Source organism: Vulpes lagopus, chromosome 7, assembly GCF_018345385.1.
Source record: "Vulpes lagopus strain Blue_001 chromosome 7, ASM1834538v1, whole genome shotgun sequence".
Taxonomy (NCBI): Eukaryota; Metazoa; Chordata; class Mammalia; order Carnivora; family Canidae; genus Vulpes; species Vulpes lagopus.
The window spans coordinates 110,666,728-110,688,107 of NC_054830.1; the positions used below are offsets into that span (position 1 = coordinate 110,666,728).

The 21,380-nt window shown below is 47.5% G+C and overlaps 1 protein-coding gene across 6 annotated transcripts in view; it reads left to right on the plus strand.

Moving 5' to 3' along the window:
- FSTL4 (follistatin like 4) overlaps positions 1–21,380 on the plus strand; it is a 558,936-nt gene that overhangs the window by 150,488 nt on the left and 387,068 nt on the right. For 5 of the 6 annotated variants that reach the window (XM_041764231.1, XM_041764228.1, XM_041764229.1 and 2 more), the window contains one exon: positions 14,688–14,823. In XM_041764231.1, the coding sequence (XP_041620165.1) occupies positions 14,698–14,823 (126 nt within the window). In that variant the 5' untranslated portion in view covers positions 14,688–14,697. Of the gene's footprint in view, positions 1–6,803; positions 6,937–14,687; positions 14,824–21,380 lie in introns of those variants that run through there. The other variant, XM_041764230.1, reaches the window with a different exon arrangement.

The following is a 21,380-nucleotide window of genomic DNA, read 5'->3' on the forward strand; positions in this document are numbered from 1 at the left end:
GTCTTTGGTACTTCAAAAACAGCGTTAAGGAGAGAAAATAGAGTGACAATTATGTCCAATTTGGCTTTTCATTTATTGAGAATAAAGGCTCTATCCACACCCACAATGTGCTATTTGCAGAGTGCTTGCAAATAGCGGCCTGAAATCTTTCCCCTCCTGTCATTTATAAACAAAACATGGAAATTATAAAAATAAAACCGTAGCTTTTTTAAGCATAAAATTCCAGAGTTTCAGACATCCGTTCTTGGAAACCAGTTTTTCCTATACTTGATGCTATATTATGGAGTAAAATCCAAAAGTACTTTTTAGGATACATTCAGTCTCCAAACCAGATAGGACATATCATTTTTTTAGCACATTTATCTGAAAATTATATTTCCTTTTATATAATTTAATAAAAACTATCTATATATTGTGCATTCCTTGTTAAATGATATAAAGAAGAATTTTTTAAATGACTGTGTATTGTGATTATTGATTCCATTAAAACAGACTTTAGAATACAATATTCAATATGATACTCTTGTTTAAGATTTCAAATCACGGACTCATCACAGACTGCACAGAAATGGCAAAGCCAGTTAAACATTTTTTGAGGATAGTCATAGTGAAAAGTGTTTGTGAGTCACATACGGCTAGGCAGCGGTGACAGATGTGTGTGTTCGCATTTGTCAGATTTAAAGTATCCTGTATGTGTCCCTTCTTATGTGTCTGCTGCCTTTTATCTAGGGCAATTAGGAAATGGAGGGTCCTGCTTAATTAAATGTTCTCCATAAATGAAAATCCTCTCCATGTGAGCACTGGATAAGAGTCCAGGGACTTCAACCTTTGACTAGCCTGGGGTCCTTAGACAAATAAAGTGGGATGATGACAGTATTAATCTTTCATGTTGTATGTCTAAAGGCAGTCAAATAATGGATCAGGTTTTTATTTACATTTGGGCTTTTTCTCATTTGCTATGTTTTCTACTTCAAGTAACAAAAAATCCAAACCCAGCTGATTTAAGTAATGAGGAAAATAAGAACCCGAGATAGGGCACCTTCAGAATTGGTTATTTCAGCAGCTCAGTGACATCAGTAAGGTCTTAGCTTCTTTTCCTGTTGTGCCATCTTTCTTGGGTCAACTTGGTTGCTCTTCAGGTCACAGGACGTCAACTGTGGGCCCAGGGGACCCTTGTAGTTAATGATAGTATCAAGAGGGGAAAGAGACATCATCTCTTCCTGTGGATATTTAAAAAAAAAATTTAAAGATTCATTTATTTTAGAGAGAGAGAAAGAGAGAAAACACATGCTTGCATGGATGAGGGGAGGGGCAGAGGTAGAGAATCTTTAAACACACTCCCCAATGAGTGCAGAGCCGGACAGGGGGATCAATCCCACTACTCATGAAATCATGATATGAGCTGAAGCCAAGAGCTGGACACTTGACCCACTGAGCCACACAGGCACCTTTGCCCGCCTCCCCTGTGCATCTCTTTATCTGCCCTCAGCTGACTTTCCGTCACCTGTCCTTGGCCAGACGGGGCTCCCTGCTCTCCCCTTGGCCAGTTCCTGGCAAAGAGAACAGGAGCCCCATGGTTGGCTCAGAGCACACTGAACAGAATTAACATTCTATCGGCAGAGAGAGAGAATACGTGTTGGGTTTTGATATGACAAGGGATCAGGATGAGGACAATTAAGCCAAAACACCAAAAGATTCAGAGCAAAAGGTTCTCTGGGCACCTATTCGTACGACATGTATTTTGAGATACGTATTAGTTGCCACATGCATACACTCACTCTGTGTAAGTGATGTAGAATTGCATAGTGATTCTGGGTGCAGGCTCTGAGTCAAATCCTAGCTCTGCCTTTTGTGAGACAAACTGCCTTAGATAAATTGTGTGACTTTTTTGAGCTTAACTTATTAAATGGGGACCTTATGGTGCTAAGCAAATTAAGTGATACAATCCATACAAAGGGGTTAGGCCCAGCGCCCAATGCATAGTTAGCAATCAATAAACGTAAAGTGCTGGTGTGGTGCCAGCAATGAGTGTGAGCTAAACACGCCTTTACCTCGCAACAGCTGAACAGCTGCTAACTGCTTTCACTCCACCAGACACTCTGCCGTCCGCCTAATCTGTTCTCCATACAGCACCTGGAGGGACGTTCAAAATGTACAGGAGATCATGTCATTCTCTTGCTCGAAACCTTCCACTGGCTTCCATTACACATCAAATTAGATCTGAAATCCTTGTTTATCTGAGCTTACAGGGCCTAAGTGATCTGGCCCCAGCCACTTCTTGCCTTCTTCAACAAATGTCTGCCTGGTCCCTCTGCTGAGCCACATTGGCCTCACTCTCATCCATTCAGGTCTTCACCTGTCGTGCCTTGTGCCTGCATGTTCACCCCACCCGATCTTGTCATATCTTGTCCCATCATTTCTTCATGCCTCTGCTCCCCATCTTCTGGGGAAGCCGAGCCCCCAGAGGTCTAGTCTGATCAGTGCAGAGGCATGGATGGAGCCCAGAGTCTCTGTGTAAGTTTGTGCCACGTGCAGGGGGCTTCTTGGATTGGGTAGTGGCAGTAACAGCAGAGGGATCTGTCTCTAAGGCTGCAGGAACAGCTCAGAGGGGCCAGTAGGCAGGATAAATAAGGTTGAGGGGAGGGACAGAGTGGAGGGAGTAGGGGTGGGGGCAGAGACATCAGTGTGGTGACTCAGATTTGGGGTGGCATACGAGCTAAGTCCAGTACCACCTCACAGATCCTCGTCTGGCTTGGTGCTCTTTACAAGACTTAAGATGACCTGCCACAGTACTGCCTATGCATTCAAATGGAGCATATATTCACAGGAATGGAGTGTCCATAAGGTAAGCATTCATCTTTTTGAATGATCTTTTTTTATACATATATATGATGGGCATGTTATTTACCATTCTATATTGATGAGCTGGAAAACAGTGGCGTGGCAAAAATTTGTGAGTTTAAATAAATAAGATTGAGTAAAGGTTGGCCTTCTCTTTGCCCTTCTCTTCCTCCCATCCTCCTGCTTCATCTCTCTCCCCTGTCCCCTCTAGGAGGTAGTACTTTGTGGCTTGGAGGTTGTCCTTGTCAGCCCACATTCTCCCTGTGCATGTGGAATTCCGTGAGTGGCTGAGCTTCATTTCCTCCTATTTGGCAGCCTTCCGCACGCCCATCGCCCATCGTACCATCAGCCTAGGCCTTGGGAGCCGGATGCGACTGCTGTCTCAGGATTGCTACCACAGGGAAGGGGTTTATTTTCCACGCCCTCCACCTTTACCCATTCACAGTTCCCTCCCCTTCACTATGGATTTTCATTTCTCCTAGCTTCTTAATTAAAATCCCCATTCCTTAGCACTTCTTTTTGGCCTTGAAAATTTTCCCAAATCACACTTACCTCTTGAAGGAATACCTTACTTAATCTCCATGCTGGCTACTTTTCACCCTAAATCAAAGTTAGACAATTATTTCCGAGTGTGATTTTAGGTCTAGGGTTCTGAATTTATTGCCTGCATTCTCTTAATTTCTAGATGACTAAGTGAACTGTGATTTAAGAAATCTTGAAGAAACCCTTAACATCATAGCTCTGTTTACATCAGAGTGGCCCTCACTTCCATAAATCCTAGCAAAACAAAGGCATGGGCTTCTAGAATTGAAAATGACCTCAGAAGCTGATTGAGTATGAATGCCTCCCATCCTGCCTACACCTCCCCCTCCCCCTGGAGATGTGAAGAAACTAGGTCTGGATAGTCTCGCCCAAAGTGGGGCAGAGGCAGGAGAGGGACCCAGTCTGTGTGCCTTTCTGTCTGGGGCTCTCCAAAGATCCAGACTGCTTCTTTAGTCGGCTGCATGGTTTGGTTTAAAATTTTTATAAAACATTCTTTGAACGGGTAGCAGAATGTTCAATTATGCTAGACCAGGAAGATCCCTTCCTGCCTTTTCCCACCTTCTCACGTGACCTTTCAGTATGGCTTCTAACAGGTGTTTCTGGGCACTGTCTGACCAGCCCAGGGAGACCTGACCCACAGCTGGTGATGGAAACTTGTTGTTGAACCTGCAGGAGGTACTCCTGCCTCTTCCCGATCCCGTGGCTCTGTGGTCTCTGCGTGGCCTGATGTACTTGCCGCTCCATGCTGAAATGACATGTAGGAGACCCATTGTTTGGCTGTAGTTTTTGATCATATTGTTGTGTTTTGGATAATAATGGAAATAGAAAAAAAGTTTTAAAACTGGTAAATATCTATAGGAAATTTTTAAACTTCCCGATCTTGCAAAAATACAGTACAGCACTTACTCCCTTAAATGTGTCTCTGAGTCTCTCGTGAAATTGCTCACCGATCACCTACGCTGGAGGTTGGAGGCAGTCATCTGAACTATGTTTCCTTTAACTTCCCCCTTCCAAACTTACTGAATTATGTGAATTCGAAACTTAGTCCCCCTCCCTTTTTGTGGCCAAGCATCCCAGTTGGTTACTGAGAATCATCAGTATGCTTGCAAATTCTGAAGTAGGGTTTCAAGCAAATTCATTGTGTGGAATCTAGCCTATTTTCCATGTTGGTGGAGTAGTATTAAGCCAAGATTTGCCCTGAGAGGTCAAAGCACAGAGCAATTCAGAGCGGTGTCAAGGTCTACCGGCATCTGATGCCGCTTCCCTGAAGGCTTGTTTTTATTTCGTCATTCACACTTCACCTTTTTTATTCCAAGGTGACTTTAATTCCACGCTTATTTTATGCACAGTAGTCACAATAGCTCACTTCAGGTGTTAGTATTATCTCCAAGGGATATTCTGTACATCTGGTTTGTAGCAGCTACATTCCCCCCTTCTTTGGGAAGCCAAGGAAGTCTGTGGAAGTCCAGTCCCTGTTCACCACACTAAACAGAGCTATTTCGGATCTTGGTCAATCTACAGACCTTGGCTTACATATGACCCAGAGTTATTAAAAATATAAACCCCAAGGCCCGCCTTGATTATGTAATAGGGCCACTAGGCTGACTCAGGGACTTTGTGCTCAGAGCTGAGAACAGAAATCTGCTTTTCCAAACACCTCAATGTGTGGGAGGGGAGCTAAACCCAGTCTCTGAGCTGTGGGGCTCCATCTTGTCCACGGACTTAGAATTAAATTTCAGAGGGACGCATAGCACATTTCCAATTCCCCTGCTTCCTTTTATGTCCAGTCCTTCTTCTCTTTTTCCCCAGGATGGAAAAGTGCCATCTTTTCCCCAGTCCAGCTGCAGAGAACCTGGCCTCAAGCCAGCCTTGGGGGTTCAGTCACGGATGGCCTTGGCAAAGATTTATGGTCAAATATGAGAGAGCATCATTCCTGCCAAGGCCCTAGGGCACTGAGGATGGAATGGCTTTTGTCCTTCTGAGCCCACATCACAGTTTCCAGGTGGAAAGTCACAGTGCCGGAGACCTGGAAGTCACCCAGGGTCTCATGCACTCCTCGTTTTGCAGATGGAGAAACTGATATGACTGGCCTGGGGTATACCCTCGGCAGTGGTAGGGGGAGAGCTGGATCCCAGATAGAATTCTATGTGAGGGCAGGGCCTATTCTGGTCCATCCACTGCTGTCTTCCCAGCACCTAGCACAGTGCCTGGTATATAGGAGGCACCCAGTAAATATCAGTTGAAGGAAAGAGCAAATGTAACACCTTTTCCTCCATGCCAGCATTTTATTCTTCCTCTTCTCTTGATATTTAACTAAACTTATTCTCAGAAAAGCCCCCTCTGTCCCCTTTTCCAGATGAGAAGAGACCACAGGGGCATGGACAAGACACTGTTCACCACGCCAGCGAGTTACCTGGTGCCCACACAGAGCAGGGAGCAGCTCCCCAGAAAGGCTCCTGCCCGTTAGTTACCACCAGCCTGGCTTAGGTAGGGTCTCACTCCTAAGTCTGATGTCAGACGTGGGCAACAGACAGATGGTGTGTGTGTGTGTGTGCGTGTGTGTGTGTGTGTGTGTGTGTGTGTGTGTTTGCTAGCTGTTACAGAGGTGTTTACAATTTATTTGGGCACCCATACCGACAGCCAGGGTGGGAGTCTCCAGGAGTTCTGGATGTTGAATAGGGATCCAGAAAGGTTTGGGAGCCCCAGGCTTGGGGATGAAGTCAGGGCAGTGAAAATGTCTCGTTCGAAGGGAGGCTAGGGGACCCTCTCGTCGCAGCTTGTCCGGGCTGAGCCAGTGTCACCTGGGGCTGCCCTTGCATGCACAGGATTTTGTAAGATTCTCCAGCTGGCAGCGGGCAGAGCCAGCCGAGAGAGAACAACTTTGCTTTCCGGCAGGTTGTCGGCTCTCAGCGAGGGGGAGTGTCCCTTGGCTCGGCGTCCAGGGCCACGGGCGCGGGTGAGGTGTCCGGGCCCGCCGGGCTCCACAGCGAGGGCCGCCGATCACCTCGAGAGCACCGGCTGGGAGACTCGGCCCGGGCCGGAGCCCGAGGAGGGGAGGGGAGGGGAGGGGAGGGGAGGGGAGGGGGCGGCGGCCCGCGGAGCCTCGGAGCCTCGGAGAGCCGGCTGCGGAGGCGCGCCGCCTTCCCCCGCGGGGCCGGAGCTCGCCCCGGGGCGCCCGGAGTCCTCGCGCCCCGCGAGCGCGCCCGGCTGCTCCGCGCACCTGCCGCGGGCCCCGCGCGGGGCTGAGCGGCGGGCGGGCGGGCCGCGCGCACAGGTGGCGGCGATTGGGCAGGCGGGGCCGGCAGGGTGACGTCACGGGCTCGGGTCCCGGCGGCAGAAATAGGGCAGCCGCGGCGGCGGCGGTACGGCAGCGGCGGCTCGCGGAGCTGCAGCCGAGGCAGCCTCCGGCGCGCCCGGGACCCGCCGACAGCCGCGGAGACCGACCGAAGGACGCGCGGCCGGGTCGCCGCCACCGCCGCCGCCGCCGCCGCCGCCGCCGCCACGGGCGCTCGCGTCGGGCTACCTGGGCTTGCCGCGGCCCCGGCCACACAGGTACGCGGGCGCGGGGAGGGTGCCGAGCCGCCGCCGCCGCCGCCGCCGCCGCCGCTGGGGTCCGGGCGCCCGCGGCCCCGCGCCTCCCGCGCCCCCCGCGCCCCCCTGCCCTCCCCTCCCCTCCCCGCCCCTCCCCTCCCCTCCCCGCAGGACCCGCGCGGGCGCTCGCTGGGAGAGCCAAGTTTGCCCGCCTGGCGGGCGGCGGGCTCGGGACCGCGGGACTCGGGCTCGCCCGGGCTCCCCGGCCCCGGCCAGGACTCGGGGGCGGGCTGGGGCGCGGGGGTGGGGGGGGTGGCCCGGGGCCGCAGCCGGGGCCGGGGCGAGCCGGCCGGCGCACGCAGCGTTCCCGCTCGCGCCCAGCCCGCAGCCCGTGCCGGCTCCGGGACCCCGCAGGCGCCGCCCCCCGCTCGGGCCCCCGAGCGGCCTCGGCGACCCGGGCGAGCGGCAGCCCCGCGGCTCGCTCCGCGCCCTTGGCCGGGCTGGGGCGCGGAGCGGGCGTCCTCGCTGCCTCCCCGCTCCCGCTTTGCGGGCAAACTTGCGTGTCCCCGCCGCAGCCGGAAGGGCCCGCTGCGCCCCCCTGGCCGTCGCTCCCCCGAGGTCCGCCGCGTCCGCCCGTGGGGGCTCGGCGGAGGCTGAGGAGGGTCCCGGGGCGCGCCCCGCCTCCGCGAAGCCCGCGGCCCGGGTCCTTCGGGGGGAGCGACCTGGGGTTCCCGCTGCGGAGCCACCAGGGAGCGGTTTGGGGACGCTCGGGCAGGGAGCTTGGTCCTACGACAGCGTGTGCCGTGGGTGGTCCGCGCCGCCGGGGGTGGTCTGTGCTGGCGCAGAGGGGCCCCATTTCAAGTTTGGGGCCCCGGCGGCGCGGACCGAGCGCGGCGCGAGCCTTCGGGCCCTCCGGAGCGGACGGAGCGGCGCCCCCGCGTGCAGCCCGCGGCCCGCCACCTGAGCACTCGCGCCCCCGCCCCTCTGGCGAGGCCAGACACCCGCCCCCGCTCCGGGAGGACTGTCGCCGACATGGAGGAGTCGCGCTCCGGCCGCTCTCTCCGCCGCTCTCCTCTAGGTGTCGCTTCCCCCGAGTCGCTCGGATCGGTCCGGTCCCTTCCTGAATGTGTTGCCTGCGGGTGCACCGGGAACCGTGCTAGAGGGGTCCCCGAGGTACCGACGTTGGCCCACGCTCTCCGGGCCTCACGTCAACGGGATTCCATTAGGAGGCGGCACCGTCACACTCCTAAGCAGGCGTGCACCGGGCATGGGCCTGTGTTGCGATCTGTCAGGCATCGCGGAGAAATGCAGACGTTTCTCGAAGGTCTAAAGTTATTTTTCCATCACCGGGCTTAGGGGAAAGTCAGGCCCGACTTTTAACAGTGTCCTGGCAGTCCGGGAGTGCATGGGCTCCTGTGCGTGCTCCTGCTGGCTCGTAGGACAGGCTCATCTGGGTGGTGGGCAGGTGCAGGGCTCAACGGGGGGGGGGGGAAGGGGGGTATTTGGTCAGGGGAGTGAAGGATGGCGCTTTTAGGACACCAGAGCCCCAGCAATCCCAAGGCAGTAGCTCAGAGCGAAGCCTTGAACCCATGCCCCACAGAGCCGTGCCTGCTTCCCTCCTTGGTTTTGTAAAAACACTGCAGCGTTACTACACCACTTCTGTTCAGACACACTTAGCTGAATGTTAGTTTTTCTTTCTATCCTAGGAGAACAGACACCCCCTCCCCCAAGACTTGAGACTGAGCCAAAGGGCAGGCGAGATGATAGCCTACCTTATGTATACCGGACTGTATTAAAGTTGTTCCAGTGGCTTTTCCTGTCTTAGACATTATTGACCACCTTAAATTTTCATTAATTTCAGGAAATCTATTTTTATTTCTGAGGCAGGAACTTATTCCCATGGGCCTTGGGAGAATTTTTATCCCTTCTGCTCTGTCCTGGAAGCGGGTGCATGAGGGGTAGGTTGGATTTTTCTCCCTTGACCATCATCAGTAGTAGCTCAGGATTCTCCTTTTCTTCTCAGAGTTGCAGGACTTTTTTATTTTTTTATTTTTTAAGTGATCTTCATGTTGTGATCTTCTGCTTGACTTAATACTATATAGTCCAGAAACAGGTCATTGACTAGTCAGAATTTCTTATATTTTTAATTCCTACTTTACCTTTCTTGGTATTCTTCTGAAAATTCAACCTTCTTGTGTTGCTTATGTGTGGTCTATTGTGTGCTTACTAGCTTGATGAAATTAGGAAGTTATTTCAAGAGCACATATGTCCTTACATTTTCTTTCTCTTAACGCCTAACACAAGGCATGGAACTTCAAGTAAAATAGAACTCCCGTTGAGAGAACATGGTACTTTAGTATAGTCCAAATGTTGAAACTGAGGGTTTCTGGAACTCACAGGTGTGTGGGTTAAACTTCATGGTATATAGGAGTGTCGTAGATTGATACATTGCACAAGACTAATTTAGGCATCCAATTTATCAAATGTTGGAACAATTAACCAAGGATAAAGAGCAGATAATTAATGCGAAATGCGGTGTAACTTCATTATGACTTGCTGCAGGGTTAGCCTGATAGATTTCCATGCCTGATTTCCCTGGGTTGGTATTTTAGGGGCTATCTTAGAAAGTTTGAAACCCTTGCTTTTTTCTTAAAACACTTGGATGTCAAAACTAGGGTCCTGAGCATTTGAGAAGAAATTAATGTATAGTCTCATGGTGTTAGGTTAGGGTCAATATGGCTTTTTTTTTTTTTTTTCCTTTTAACATTGGGTAGACATACCGGAGGCTACAGGAGTCTGGTGGTCTCCAGGTGGTTTCCATTTGTTGATTGACATCTGTGCAAAATGCTATGTACCTGAAGTTAATTGACTAACGCATACACTTAGTTGGAAAGGTTGGAAATTCAGGGCCACACACTTTACTGTTTGTTCTCTTTAAGGTTGGGGTGGTATTGCTTGGCTCTACCAAAGCATCCTCATAATTTCTGGTCTTGGCGGTTACAAAGAGAAATGATTTCCATGTAGCTAATCTAGAATGTCTACTTTGGTAATATTCCCAATGTTCTGGGAGAGTTGCTGCAAGAGTACTGATGAATAATAATGTCTCTGAAAGCTCTGAGGGTTTGAATTCCCATTCTTCCCAAACAAGGCTGGCTCTCAGAGGAGAAAAGAGAAGTTTGTATTAGAACCACTGCCAGTTTAGTGTCAGTGTTTCTCTCTGGCCTCTGACTCTGTTCAATAAAGACCACTTGCATGCTGGTGTGTCTTCTGTGGCAGGGCAGATTTGGAACGGACTTATTCATACCTGTTTCTCCTTAACCGTTTGCCTTCTTATGTCATATTTTTCAACTTTCTTGGAAAAGTGAGTCAGTTTCCCAAATGTTACATTATACAAGTTTGTATGGTACCTCTATAATTTTAAATGCAAGTAATTGCATAGATATTGCCTTATAATTAAAAGCCCAGAAAATCCTGTGCTTTATACGCAAAGCAGGTAGGTGATCTAGTAGGGCCTATCCAGCACTAAGAAAAGCAAAAGCAGTCTTACCTAAACAGAATGCAAACATTGTATATGTGTTCGTGACTATGTAAGAAGCAAAACCAGATGCCTGGTTTCAGTCTAGATCTGGATCCTGACTTGGATGACACATTGGGTGAATTCTCTGATCTTCCAGGCTTCTGGTGTCCTGTCTGTGCAGCAGCTACACTAGCACATGATTCCCTTGAGCATGGGGGAAAGTGAGGCTTGGGTGGAAAACCTCAGAGGAACCAGGTCTTAAATATCAAGTGATTGTACTTTATGAGTTGTTTGAAAGAAAAGGCAGTCCCAGCTCTTTTATGAGAACAATCTCAGATAGATTTATAGCCGGTCTTAGGACTCTAACATGGATTGAATGAAGCTTATAAACCTAAATTGATCTCAAAAAGGAACTCAAGGTTGAAAAAGAGAGTTTGTGATATTATAGATGGTACCTGCCCATTTCTCTAATGAGGAAATTCTGGTATTTTCTTCTGTCTGAAGATCGATAGGGCTATTTGAAGGTGAGGAGTAATGAGTCAACAGATCTACTTCCCTCAAAGTGACTGTCTTCAACATGCTGGCACTCCCCTATCAGTTGACAGACATTCTTGCTCCCCAGCATTCTGTGCATTGCCTCATGATTTCTTTCTTTTCAACTACATTTCTTCTTGTCCAATAAAGACAGCAGCTAATGGGAGCTGAGGACCGTGTGCCAAGTGGCCCCATTCCGGGGAGGGATGCAGAGAGGATCAGCTTGGTTCTTTCCTCATTCTTTTCCTGTTCCTCTAGAGGAGTATAGCTCTTGGCAGCTGCCACAGACTCAGAATTTCCTATCTTGCTCTACCTAGGTTTTCCCTACCTTACTAAAAACAACCACTTTTTAAAAAGATTTTTTAAAAATTATTTATTCATGAGACACAGGGGCAGAGACATAGAGGGAGAAGCAGGCTCCTCACAGGGAGTCTGATGGGAGACTCGTTCCCCAGACACAGGATCACACCCTGAGCCCAAGGCAGATGTTCAACCACTGAGCCACCCAGGCACCCCAAAACAATTTTTGACTGAAACAAAATATTGCTATGTATTGAGACGCACAGAGGGTGGATGTGAAGAGCATAGATTTCATGCCAAGTTCCACTATGTGGCTTGGAGTCCCAGCTCTGCCATTTATTTGCCACGTGGCTTTGGCAGGGTACTTACCCTCTCTGTGACCTGTCTGCTGTGTCTTCTGACAAGGGCATAATGAATGCCCTCCTCATAGAGTAGAAGTGAGGATTATGAATTAATACCTGTAAGGTGTTTAGAATAGTGCCTGACACATAATAATTGCCATGTAAGTACTAACCAAATAGATGGCCTCTGTTTGGTTATTAGATAGATCATCAAAATTGATTTAGACGCAATATTAATTCTTTTTTTATGAACCAAACCATCATAAAACTTGAGTTGTAAATTTTTAGGCTGTTGCTCCTGTAGATAAAATGAATTGTCAATCATAGTGAGTATAAAATGACATCAAACATGTGTCCACCGTGCAAATGAAGTCTGATTTGGTGGTGGCCAAGCTGAGCAAAATGTTACAAAGAAGCTGTCTGGAAATGTTACAGTAATTAGACTGGCTGTTGTGTTTCTTCATCTTTAAATCTTCAGGGGGACCTCAACACAAACCGGAGACAAGTCCAGGTGCTGTAGGGCTGAAGCCCAGATTTCTTGAAGCACAACTCAAAATAACTGGGTTAATAGCACAGGTCTAGGTGCACCCTCTAAAATAGTTTTGAGTTTGCCACAATTGAAATGAATGGATTTTATTTTGATGCTGTCCATTAATAATAAAACATCAAACATAATTGGTCTTGGATTACTAGGCAAATAGAAAACTAAATAGTAGGTTTTGTGCCTTGAATATTTCATAACTCCAGAAATTGACATTTATATGTTAAGTAGAATACATTTTGGTTATTTTGTTGCTTTTGGTTTATTCAGGCTCAAAAGCATGAAAAGGGAGAAAAGAAGCACATGGGGCCATGTGCTTGCCCCATGAGTGCTGTTTGATAGTGGATAAGTAGGGAAGAATTACCAAAAATAAAGTAGGAAGTAGTGTCTTTCTAGTTCTGGTTTGAGTATTGGTATTGTTTTTAAAAGATTTATTTTAGAGAGAGAGCACATGTACATGAGTGGGAGGGACTGAGGGAGAAGGAGAGGGAGAGTCTCTGGCAGACTCCAGGCTGAGTGCAGAGCCCAACAAGGGGGCTCAATCTCATAACCTTGATGTCATGACCTGAGCTGAAACCAGGAGTCGACTACTTAATCCACTGAGCCACCCAGGCACCCCTCAGGATTGGTATATATATTTTCCAAAAATCTAGTAACTGCTCTCTGTGGTTTCAGGCACATGGCTGCATTCAGAAAACAATAATTTATGGAGAGTAGGGAGTTGCCCTATTTATTTTCAGAAGAACTGGTAGCAGTTGGGAAAGGCCTTTTTATTTTCTTTTAGTCCTGAATGTGATTTTTTTTTTCCCCTGCATACTCCTCAATTCCTTTGAAGGACTTACACCCTGAAGCTAGAGCCCCGGATATGGAGTGTGGGCTTGAGGTCTGCTGGGGTTGCTCTGGTTCTGTCTCAGCCCTCTTCAGAGTGCAGAGCAGGTGCCAGTGGTGACGAGAGTTTGACCTTCACATTATATTTACTGCCCACTCAGACTTCTCCTGCCCCAGTTGCTCCAGCTTTGCCAACAGATGTCAAAGACGAAGAAACAGATAGAGGAATGGAAGCCTGTGGATCGTTTGTAAGACAAGAGACACATTTTCTTAAAAAGACAGTCATAACTTATAACATTGCCTTTTCATAGGCCAGTGTTAGACGCCATAATTTTTAGCCTGACTTCTCCTTCCTGTGGGCATTTCGGTCTCAAGTGAGGGACATAAAAGCATATCTGGAAAGGCAGCCAAAGGAAACTTGGAGTTGATAGGAGTGAATTTGTTTGGTAGCCCTGGCATCAGCACTAGCAATTGTGGGATACCTCCAACCCTTCTTGTTCAAACAAGGCATCCTCCAGAGCTGTTGCCATGGGGCTGGATAGGAGTGGATTCCTCCTTCAGACTCTAATGTCCCTCAGTAGCTCATCATTGCTGACTGGGTCACCTGCTCGACCCCAGTTCAAGGCCAGATTGCATGGGGTTCTGGCCTCCTAAGGAGCTCTGTGTTTTCATCTCCCCGGCCATAATCATGATGCCGTGTGCACCACATGCAATTAAGCACTAAATTGTGTAGTGCTCACAGAAATCAATAACCCCTCCGGTTTCCTTGAGTACGAGTTGTAAATACTGCACGATGAGTTCTAGCTTCCTGGCTGCATTGCTTAGACAGAGCTACTGAAATCAAGATTGGAATGTTTACAGTGGAAACCTTAAAAAAAAAAAAAAAGAAAAAAAAAAAGAAAAAGGTAGAGCTTATGGCACACACGTCCTAACCTCTGTCCTTGGCCCATTAACATCATGCCCAGCACATGATAGGGAGTTGATTATCTGTTGTAGCTATCCTTCATTTTTTCATCCATGTAATTCTTTGATTACTTTAAATTGCCCGTTTCTTGTCTTCTAGGACTTGTCATGTGATATCTTATCATGTGAGTCTGAGGAACCACCTTAAAGGTTATTGAAATTCCATTATCCATTGGGTGCTTGAATTCCTCTACACGAAGGAATAGTTTTGAAAGGAAACTAATGAGCCTTATCATGGAATTTTGAAGCTCACTGTTTTGTAAACTGAGGCACCGCCCACAAACAGGGTACCATACATTTAACATTATTCCTCACCAGTGTTTATTGAACACTAATTGTGTGCCCAGCCCCAAATGTCTCTGAAGTGACTGAAGCATGGTTATGCGGTAACTGAACAGAAGTGACACAGCTTCTTCACCCTCATTTGTTCTTGTAGATATAGTGGTGGCTGGCATGTTGGGTGGGTTTTCACATAACAGCTAGCATTTGTAGAGCTGTTACTACATGTCTGACACTTCTTCAACCCTCACAGCAAGCCTATGGAGTACATATCATCAACTCCATTTTAGAGGTGAATAAACTAAGGCTCGGAAGTACTTGAAACTTCTCTCTGGGGGAACAGAAGTATTGGTGGTAGGGTTTAACCTCTGGTCTATCTAATTCTGGAGTACAAGTCCCACCTACCCACCCTGTGATGTGCTTATATTTTGCAATACTTAATTCTGAACATTTGTCATTTTCTCAACAGACTCAACAAAATGAAACCAGGACACTTATGGCTGCGTCTTGCACTGCTTGGGGCCTCCCTGCCAGCTGCGCTGGGATGGATGGACGGAGGACCCAGCAGAGGCCTGAACGTGGGTGTGGGTGATGCACAAGCAGAGGTATTGTCACATAACACCTGATATGACCCTTAAAACGTGCTGCTTTTCAGTGTCAACATATCTGATTTCTTCTCTACCTTTGTATCAGTAAGATTGCAGTGTGAATTAAAAATGTGCCCCCTTTTTGGTAAGAGGATAACACTTCCAGATCCTGTGTTGATCTGGACAGGAGATTTATATCATGCTGTAAATAATAGTCTAAAATCTCTGCAATGCTGAAAATGTATTCCAAAACCAAGCTTCAGTTGTATGGTTTGTCTTCGACAACGACCCTCAAGAGAATGGCCTTTTTGTATATTTAATAAAACTCTGAAAATGCAGACTCAATGGTGGAGCACACCCATGTGAATTAATGAAGTCTTTTAATTATAGAGTGTGTTTTAAAAGAGCGAGAGAGACTCCTTTTCACGTATACAGATAAAAAGAACCAGGCTGAGGAAGAATTGGCAAGTAGGGGTCCTAAGGGAGACTGTCTTAATGAACAGATAAGAATGATTAATGGCATGTTAGGTATATATAAATGCTTCTAAAGTGCTTGAAAAACTTATTCTCGAACGCCTCCCTGGAGAGTCTCGATACACTGCTAATTGCTTAGTGAACTTGGTCTTAAGTACTGGGGAGGATTCATAAGCTGCACCCTAGCCCTGCTCAGGTGGTAGGCCCGAGGAATATGGGGCTTATGAGGGGAGCAGTTTTTCTGAAGAAAATGCTGTGTGTGTGTGTGTGTGTGTGTGTGTGTGTGTGCGCGCGCGCGCGCGCGCCAAGCGCTAAGCAACAACTGCATCCTTCCATTAAAGCTGCCTGGGATTTCCTTGATGACGTGGGGCATGCACATTCCTATCTAAGAGCTCCTCAGATCCTTTCAGCTTGCATTGTCCTCCTTGATGCATGCCTGCCTCTTGTCTCTGTTCTCGTTTCCTGCCCTGTATATGAGAGAAGAAAAATTATCTCCAGAAGTCAACATTGCCAGAGAGTGAATAATGACACACAGCGTGGGGAAGGTAGGATTAATGCATTATTTGATCAGAAGTCATGATTTTTTCCTCATTATTGCTTAATCATGATGCAATCCCAGACCTACAAACCTTAGTAGTAGTCAGATGCACATGTTGGCTGCTGAAGTTCATGTGGCTTTTTTTGTGGTAAGCAGACGATTGAAGAGCATCACTCTCTTTCCCATCGCAGTCCATGAAGGACGCAACTTAATGCTCTTTTGAAAGAGCCTGGAGGCTGACTTGCTAGCCAGCACAGCATTTCCCATGTGGGATGGCTTAATCATTGTGCTCATATCCACACAGAGGGAAAAGGATCGCTTAAACCCTACAAATATATTGTTGAATATTTAATAGCAAAGCAAACAGGCAAACACACAGATAAGCTTATTTAGTCTTCTTACTATTGGGGCTCATTGGCCCACTGTTTTAAATTGCTTATTTCAATTAAATGAGTCAAACCAATTAAGATGGGATTTTAGCTGGAGGTAAAAGTGAAGGTAAGTTAATATCAACCGAGGGCATCTTTATCTTCGCTGTTAACATCCAAACACTCTGAAAAAACAGTTACAGCTCATTCTGAGGAAGTAAGGCTTCTTGATGGTTGGTTTTGGGGATGTGATTTTTCTCCTCCCATTAGGACAGAGCCCAGGAGATGAAAATGTCTCCCAGTTCCAAGCCTTGTGCTGCTTTGGGAAAAGGAAGCGATGCCTCTACAGACTCCCAAATGCAGGAACGGCTGCCCTATCCATCCAGCACTTGTGGCTGTGGCTTGCGTTTTTGCAAACTATAATAATTTCTCTCGTGGAGTCTGCTTTTATCAATGTGGAAAGGAGATGATTACAGTGTGAGTGGGCCTAGGGTATCGGACAACCTCAACAAATGTTCCAGTAGAGGAGAACATGTATATGTACCTGATTTGTTTGCTCGTTTTGACCCCTCTTTATGCATCGCCTCTCTGTGCCCTTCCTTGCTACCATCCTCATGTCTGGGATACTGTCCCTTCTCTCCACATGGCTGATTCCTCTCCTCTATGGCCTAGCTCTTGTTCTTACCGGTTCTCTGGGACCTTCTTTGAGCATACTTTGGTCACCTTCGATGTCTAGTTCTGAACCAGTCCTTGTTTTTAACACCTATATTTTTATTTGAGCATACAGATTAAGCCTATCTTTTTTTTTTCATTTATTTTTATCGAAGTTCGATTTGCCAACATGTAGTATAACACCCAGTGCTCTTCCCATCAAGTGCCTTCCTCAGTGCTCATCCCCCAGTGACCCCAACCCCCCACCCACCTCCTGTTCTGCAACCCTTTGTTCATTTCCCAGAGTTAGGAGTTTCTCATGGTTTGTCTTTCTCTCTGATTGGATGAAGCCTGTCTTATTTACATTTCTCTTCCTTACAATGTCTAATAATTTTCAGAGCAAAGTAGAGATTCATTGTTTTTCTGAGCAGTGGGTACTCAACACTTAGTACTAGTTGTGAAGTCCCCCTAGTGCTTTCAAAATTGAGACCAGACAGTCATTTCAATGAATGACAGCCCTCCCTGTGCAGCCCTTCCTGTCCAGTAAGGACATGAATGGTGCCCCCAGCTGACCTGTGAGCAGCCTGCAGGCAGGCCAGGCTTGAGGCTCACTGACGTCCAGGGTAGTCCTTATATGTTAAAGGATCTGGGCAGTTTCTTCTTTGAATTGTAGCTGTTCATATATCCATAACTGATGGTCCAAACTATACCACACTCCTCTAGCCATTTCCTCAGTCTTACTTTCTGGAAGAATCATAATCAACCGAGTTTGTAGAGACTTCGTAAATAAATTAAAAATATATGTATTTTCAGGACCTAGATGGTGAACTGTTTCTGTGTTTTCTTCCAGCTACTTTACACAACATTCATTGACTTGAGATTTTTAAAGTACTTGGAAAGCATTAATAAGATTTGACTTCCCTTTAAAGTTATTACACCAATTACTCGAGTTGTCCTAAGGGTAAATAAGGATTAAATGACCAGTGCATGTGTGTGTTCACGCATTTTTAAAGCAATGATGGCAAATGTAAATTTTGTTAAATTATTGTTTTATATACAAAGACTGCACTTGAAATAGCTTCAAGGAGTTTATCATTTTACAAATGTAGATGAAAAAGAAACGTAGCTGGGTGGAGTGCCTCTCTAATAAGACCTGAGTGGCAGAATGTGGCCTAGAATACTAATGAAATTCTGAATTCTGAGAGCTGCAGCTCACTGAAATTCTAAAATAATTAAAATTGCCCCTTGTCCCCTGTACTCTGGCCAAGACCAATTTGGTACTAAAATCAGTAGTGGTAGAATTTTATATTTGGGGAGATCAGGAAAGTGAGAGGGGGGCAGCCTCAAGGATCCACCCCCTCCCAAGGGGTGGACATTTGTGGGAGGGTCCACCCCCCACCTTTGGGCCCTGGATGCTGTCTGTGTTCCCACCATTTGCGGGGCTCTAGGGTTGGCTGGTGGCCATTACACCGCCATATGCACCCCTTATGTGTTCTGCTGTAACTTCTTTACATTGCTCTGACCCACAGTTTCTAGTCCTGCACTAAATAACCATAAATATGGAGGCTCCTTTTAAAATTGTTAGCTTCATATGCCTCAGTGCTTACAGACCAGGGAAAGGCTTTGAGGTCAGATACCCTATGTTTTCGATGCACTCTCACAGGCAAGCCTTCGAGGGATACATGTATCTAGGGTATCAATAATCAGGGTGGTCGCCCACCTCCCTAATCCCAGAAGTAGGCCTAAGAAAGCACAGAATGGCCCTTGGTCCTTCCTGCAAGTGTTGGTCCTGTGCCTCTGACTGCACTCAGGGGCGCTTCTGTCTCTGGCCGAGTATGAGCTCTAATGCAGAGAGCCGGAGTGCCCTGGCTCCCTTCTGCATTGGTCGGGTGTTGAGGAAGATGGGGGCCGCGGAGACTGGGCACTAATTTTTTAAAAAATACTTCTTTGCTTTAGTCAGTGTCATTGTTCTTACATTGAATTTAAGTGTTGATTGAATTTAAGACCGCACTCTTTCTAGTCTCTCTCCTCCCCAACCCCAACCCATGCCCCACTCTTCTGATGGCTGACTGGGAAAGAGTAGCTGATCTGGTGGGCTTTGAGGCCTCTACCATTCACTTCTCCTTACTCTCGCCTCTGAGTCTGTGGGTGTGGGGAAACCACCTTCCTTCTCCCTGTGAACAGATGGGGCCTAGGCTGGCATTTTTTGAACCTCATCTGCAGACCTGTATGCATCTCTTATGGATGTTTCCTTTTTTTCTTTTTTTTTAAAGATTTTATTTATTTATTCATGAGACAGACAGACAGACACACACACACACACACACACACACACACACACACAGAGGCAGAGACACAGGCAGAGGGAGAAGCAGGCTCCATGCAGGGAGCCTGATGTGGGACTTGATCCCGGGTCTCCAGGATCATGCCCTGGGCTGAAGGCAGGTGCTTAGCCACCGAGCCACCCAGGGATTCCCACTTGTGGATGTTTTCTATGGAGCTCCCATTCCTGGACACTCAGGTTCTGGAATATTCAGGCATGACTCTCTAGTGATAATTCTCTGTCAGAGGATGTGGATTTTTAGTTTCTCAGCTTAGGTTGGGAGAACACAACCTCCCATCTGGAGGTACGTGAGTAAATCCATAACATTTTAGGTGAAAGATGGTGGCAAGTACTCCATGTTCCGGGAGGAGTTGGACGAGCCATTTCCCACCTTCAGAGTTAGTGTGGGCTCTGCCCTGTACCAGCCTCTCTTGAACTTCAGTGGGCTTGCAAAGAGTCAGGAGGTCCTGTTAAATGCTGATGCATAGATCTAGGGTGGGGTACTGAGATTCTGCATTTCTCATCAGCTCCAGGTCATGCTGACCCTCCTGGTCTCAGGGGACACTGGGCAGAAAAGCCCTAGAAGAATACCACTGGCCACCTCCCAGCCTGCACACATCCAAGAAGGAGATTGCATTTGGTGATGAACCCCAGCTTTTTTTTTTTTTTTTAGCTTTTGTCTGTATGATGAGGCTGACTGTCAGCAGCAAAAGAAGAGGCATGTACAGGCTGCAGACCTGCTGGGAAATAGCTGCACACTAGATGGGGCAGGCATGTGGGTGAGGTGAGGGGAGCGGCAAAGTGAAGTAGCCTGGGTTTGAGAGTCTTTGTCACCTATTCTGAAGTGAACAAGTGCACAGGTAAACTTCCCTCTGTGTGCAGGGCTCCTCACTGGCTTGTGTGCCAGTGATTTAAATCCTGAGGGTCAGTCCACACTCCCATACTCCCACCCCTTACTGTCCCCCATGCTGGTGTCCTACCCAGTTCTGTCCCCAGGGCCCAGCTAGGCTTTTCTGGGGATGCACTTGCCAAGTTGGTGTGGTGTTTGAGGGTTTTTATTTTTATTCTCGGACAGGGGAAGTCACTGTCTTTGTCTTTGTGCTGCTTGAGGCAAGCCTCCTACCCTGTACTAGTTGGTATACTGCATGCCCCTTTCATATTTTGACATCATAGTTAATAGAGTTTTAATTGGCTCTGAAAAGTTCTATGACCCAGGAAAATGAACATTTATGAGTTCACAGAACACCATTATTCTTCTTCCTCTTAATTTAGCATTTACTCATCTACTTTTTTTATGCCTCTGCTGCTAAATAATCTATACTTCTGTAGGAAACTTTCCACCCTTGTAATCAGGACATCAGGCCATGCGTTGTAAATGGGGCTCTGATTTCCATTTTTCGGGGAGTTGGCAGCATCAAACCCGCCAGGCCCCAATCATCTGCTTGATTTATTCTCTATGACTTGTGGGTTGTCTCTCTTGTTTACCATTTCGAGAGAAGTAGCTGCCATGATGTTGTCAGGCAGACTCTAACTTGCCCCATGTGAATGAAATCTACTCTTTGGTCCCGCCAAGCCAGGGCCATTGTCCTTCTGCTTCTACCACTGTGGTTTTTGCTACGAGTCCCCTGGGCTTTGTCTTGTCTGTAGCGCTGGAGAGATGGAGGGCACTGGTCCCAGCAATGGAGGGGATAGGATGACATGGGCCCTGTACTCTAAGCAAGTAGCACCTGAGAAGACTGCAGTGAGACCCAGGTCTGATGGTGTTGGGAGGAGAGGAAGCATGCCTCTCTGGCCAGGAAGCCATCTGTCCATACTGTCTTTCTCTCTCCCTTGACGGGTGGCGACGTGTATTTGCTTTTTTGGCCTTAGGTCTTCCCTTGAGTCAGGAGATCTGGACCAAGAGAAACCCAGTCTCTCATTCCTCCTGGGATCCCAGTCCTAATACTAAGAGGTTTTTTTTAAAAAGGAAAACCTGGGTATTCCCGTTTAATACTTGGTCTAGATGGAGCCCCTGGCTGACCCTGGAGACTGGCAGCCTCATGCTGTGCTGGAATGTTGCAAGGAGTATCATAAAATTCAGAAAATAAAATTAACTTCACTTTAGTTTAATTTTACAGTCTGCTTCCCTGACAACACTTCTGGGCTTAGTAGGGAGTTGTGATGCAGAATCCAGCTGTGAATGGACCCCTGCAGGGTAGAGAGGGGAATAGAATTCTGGTGG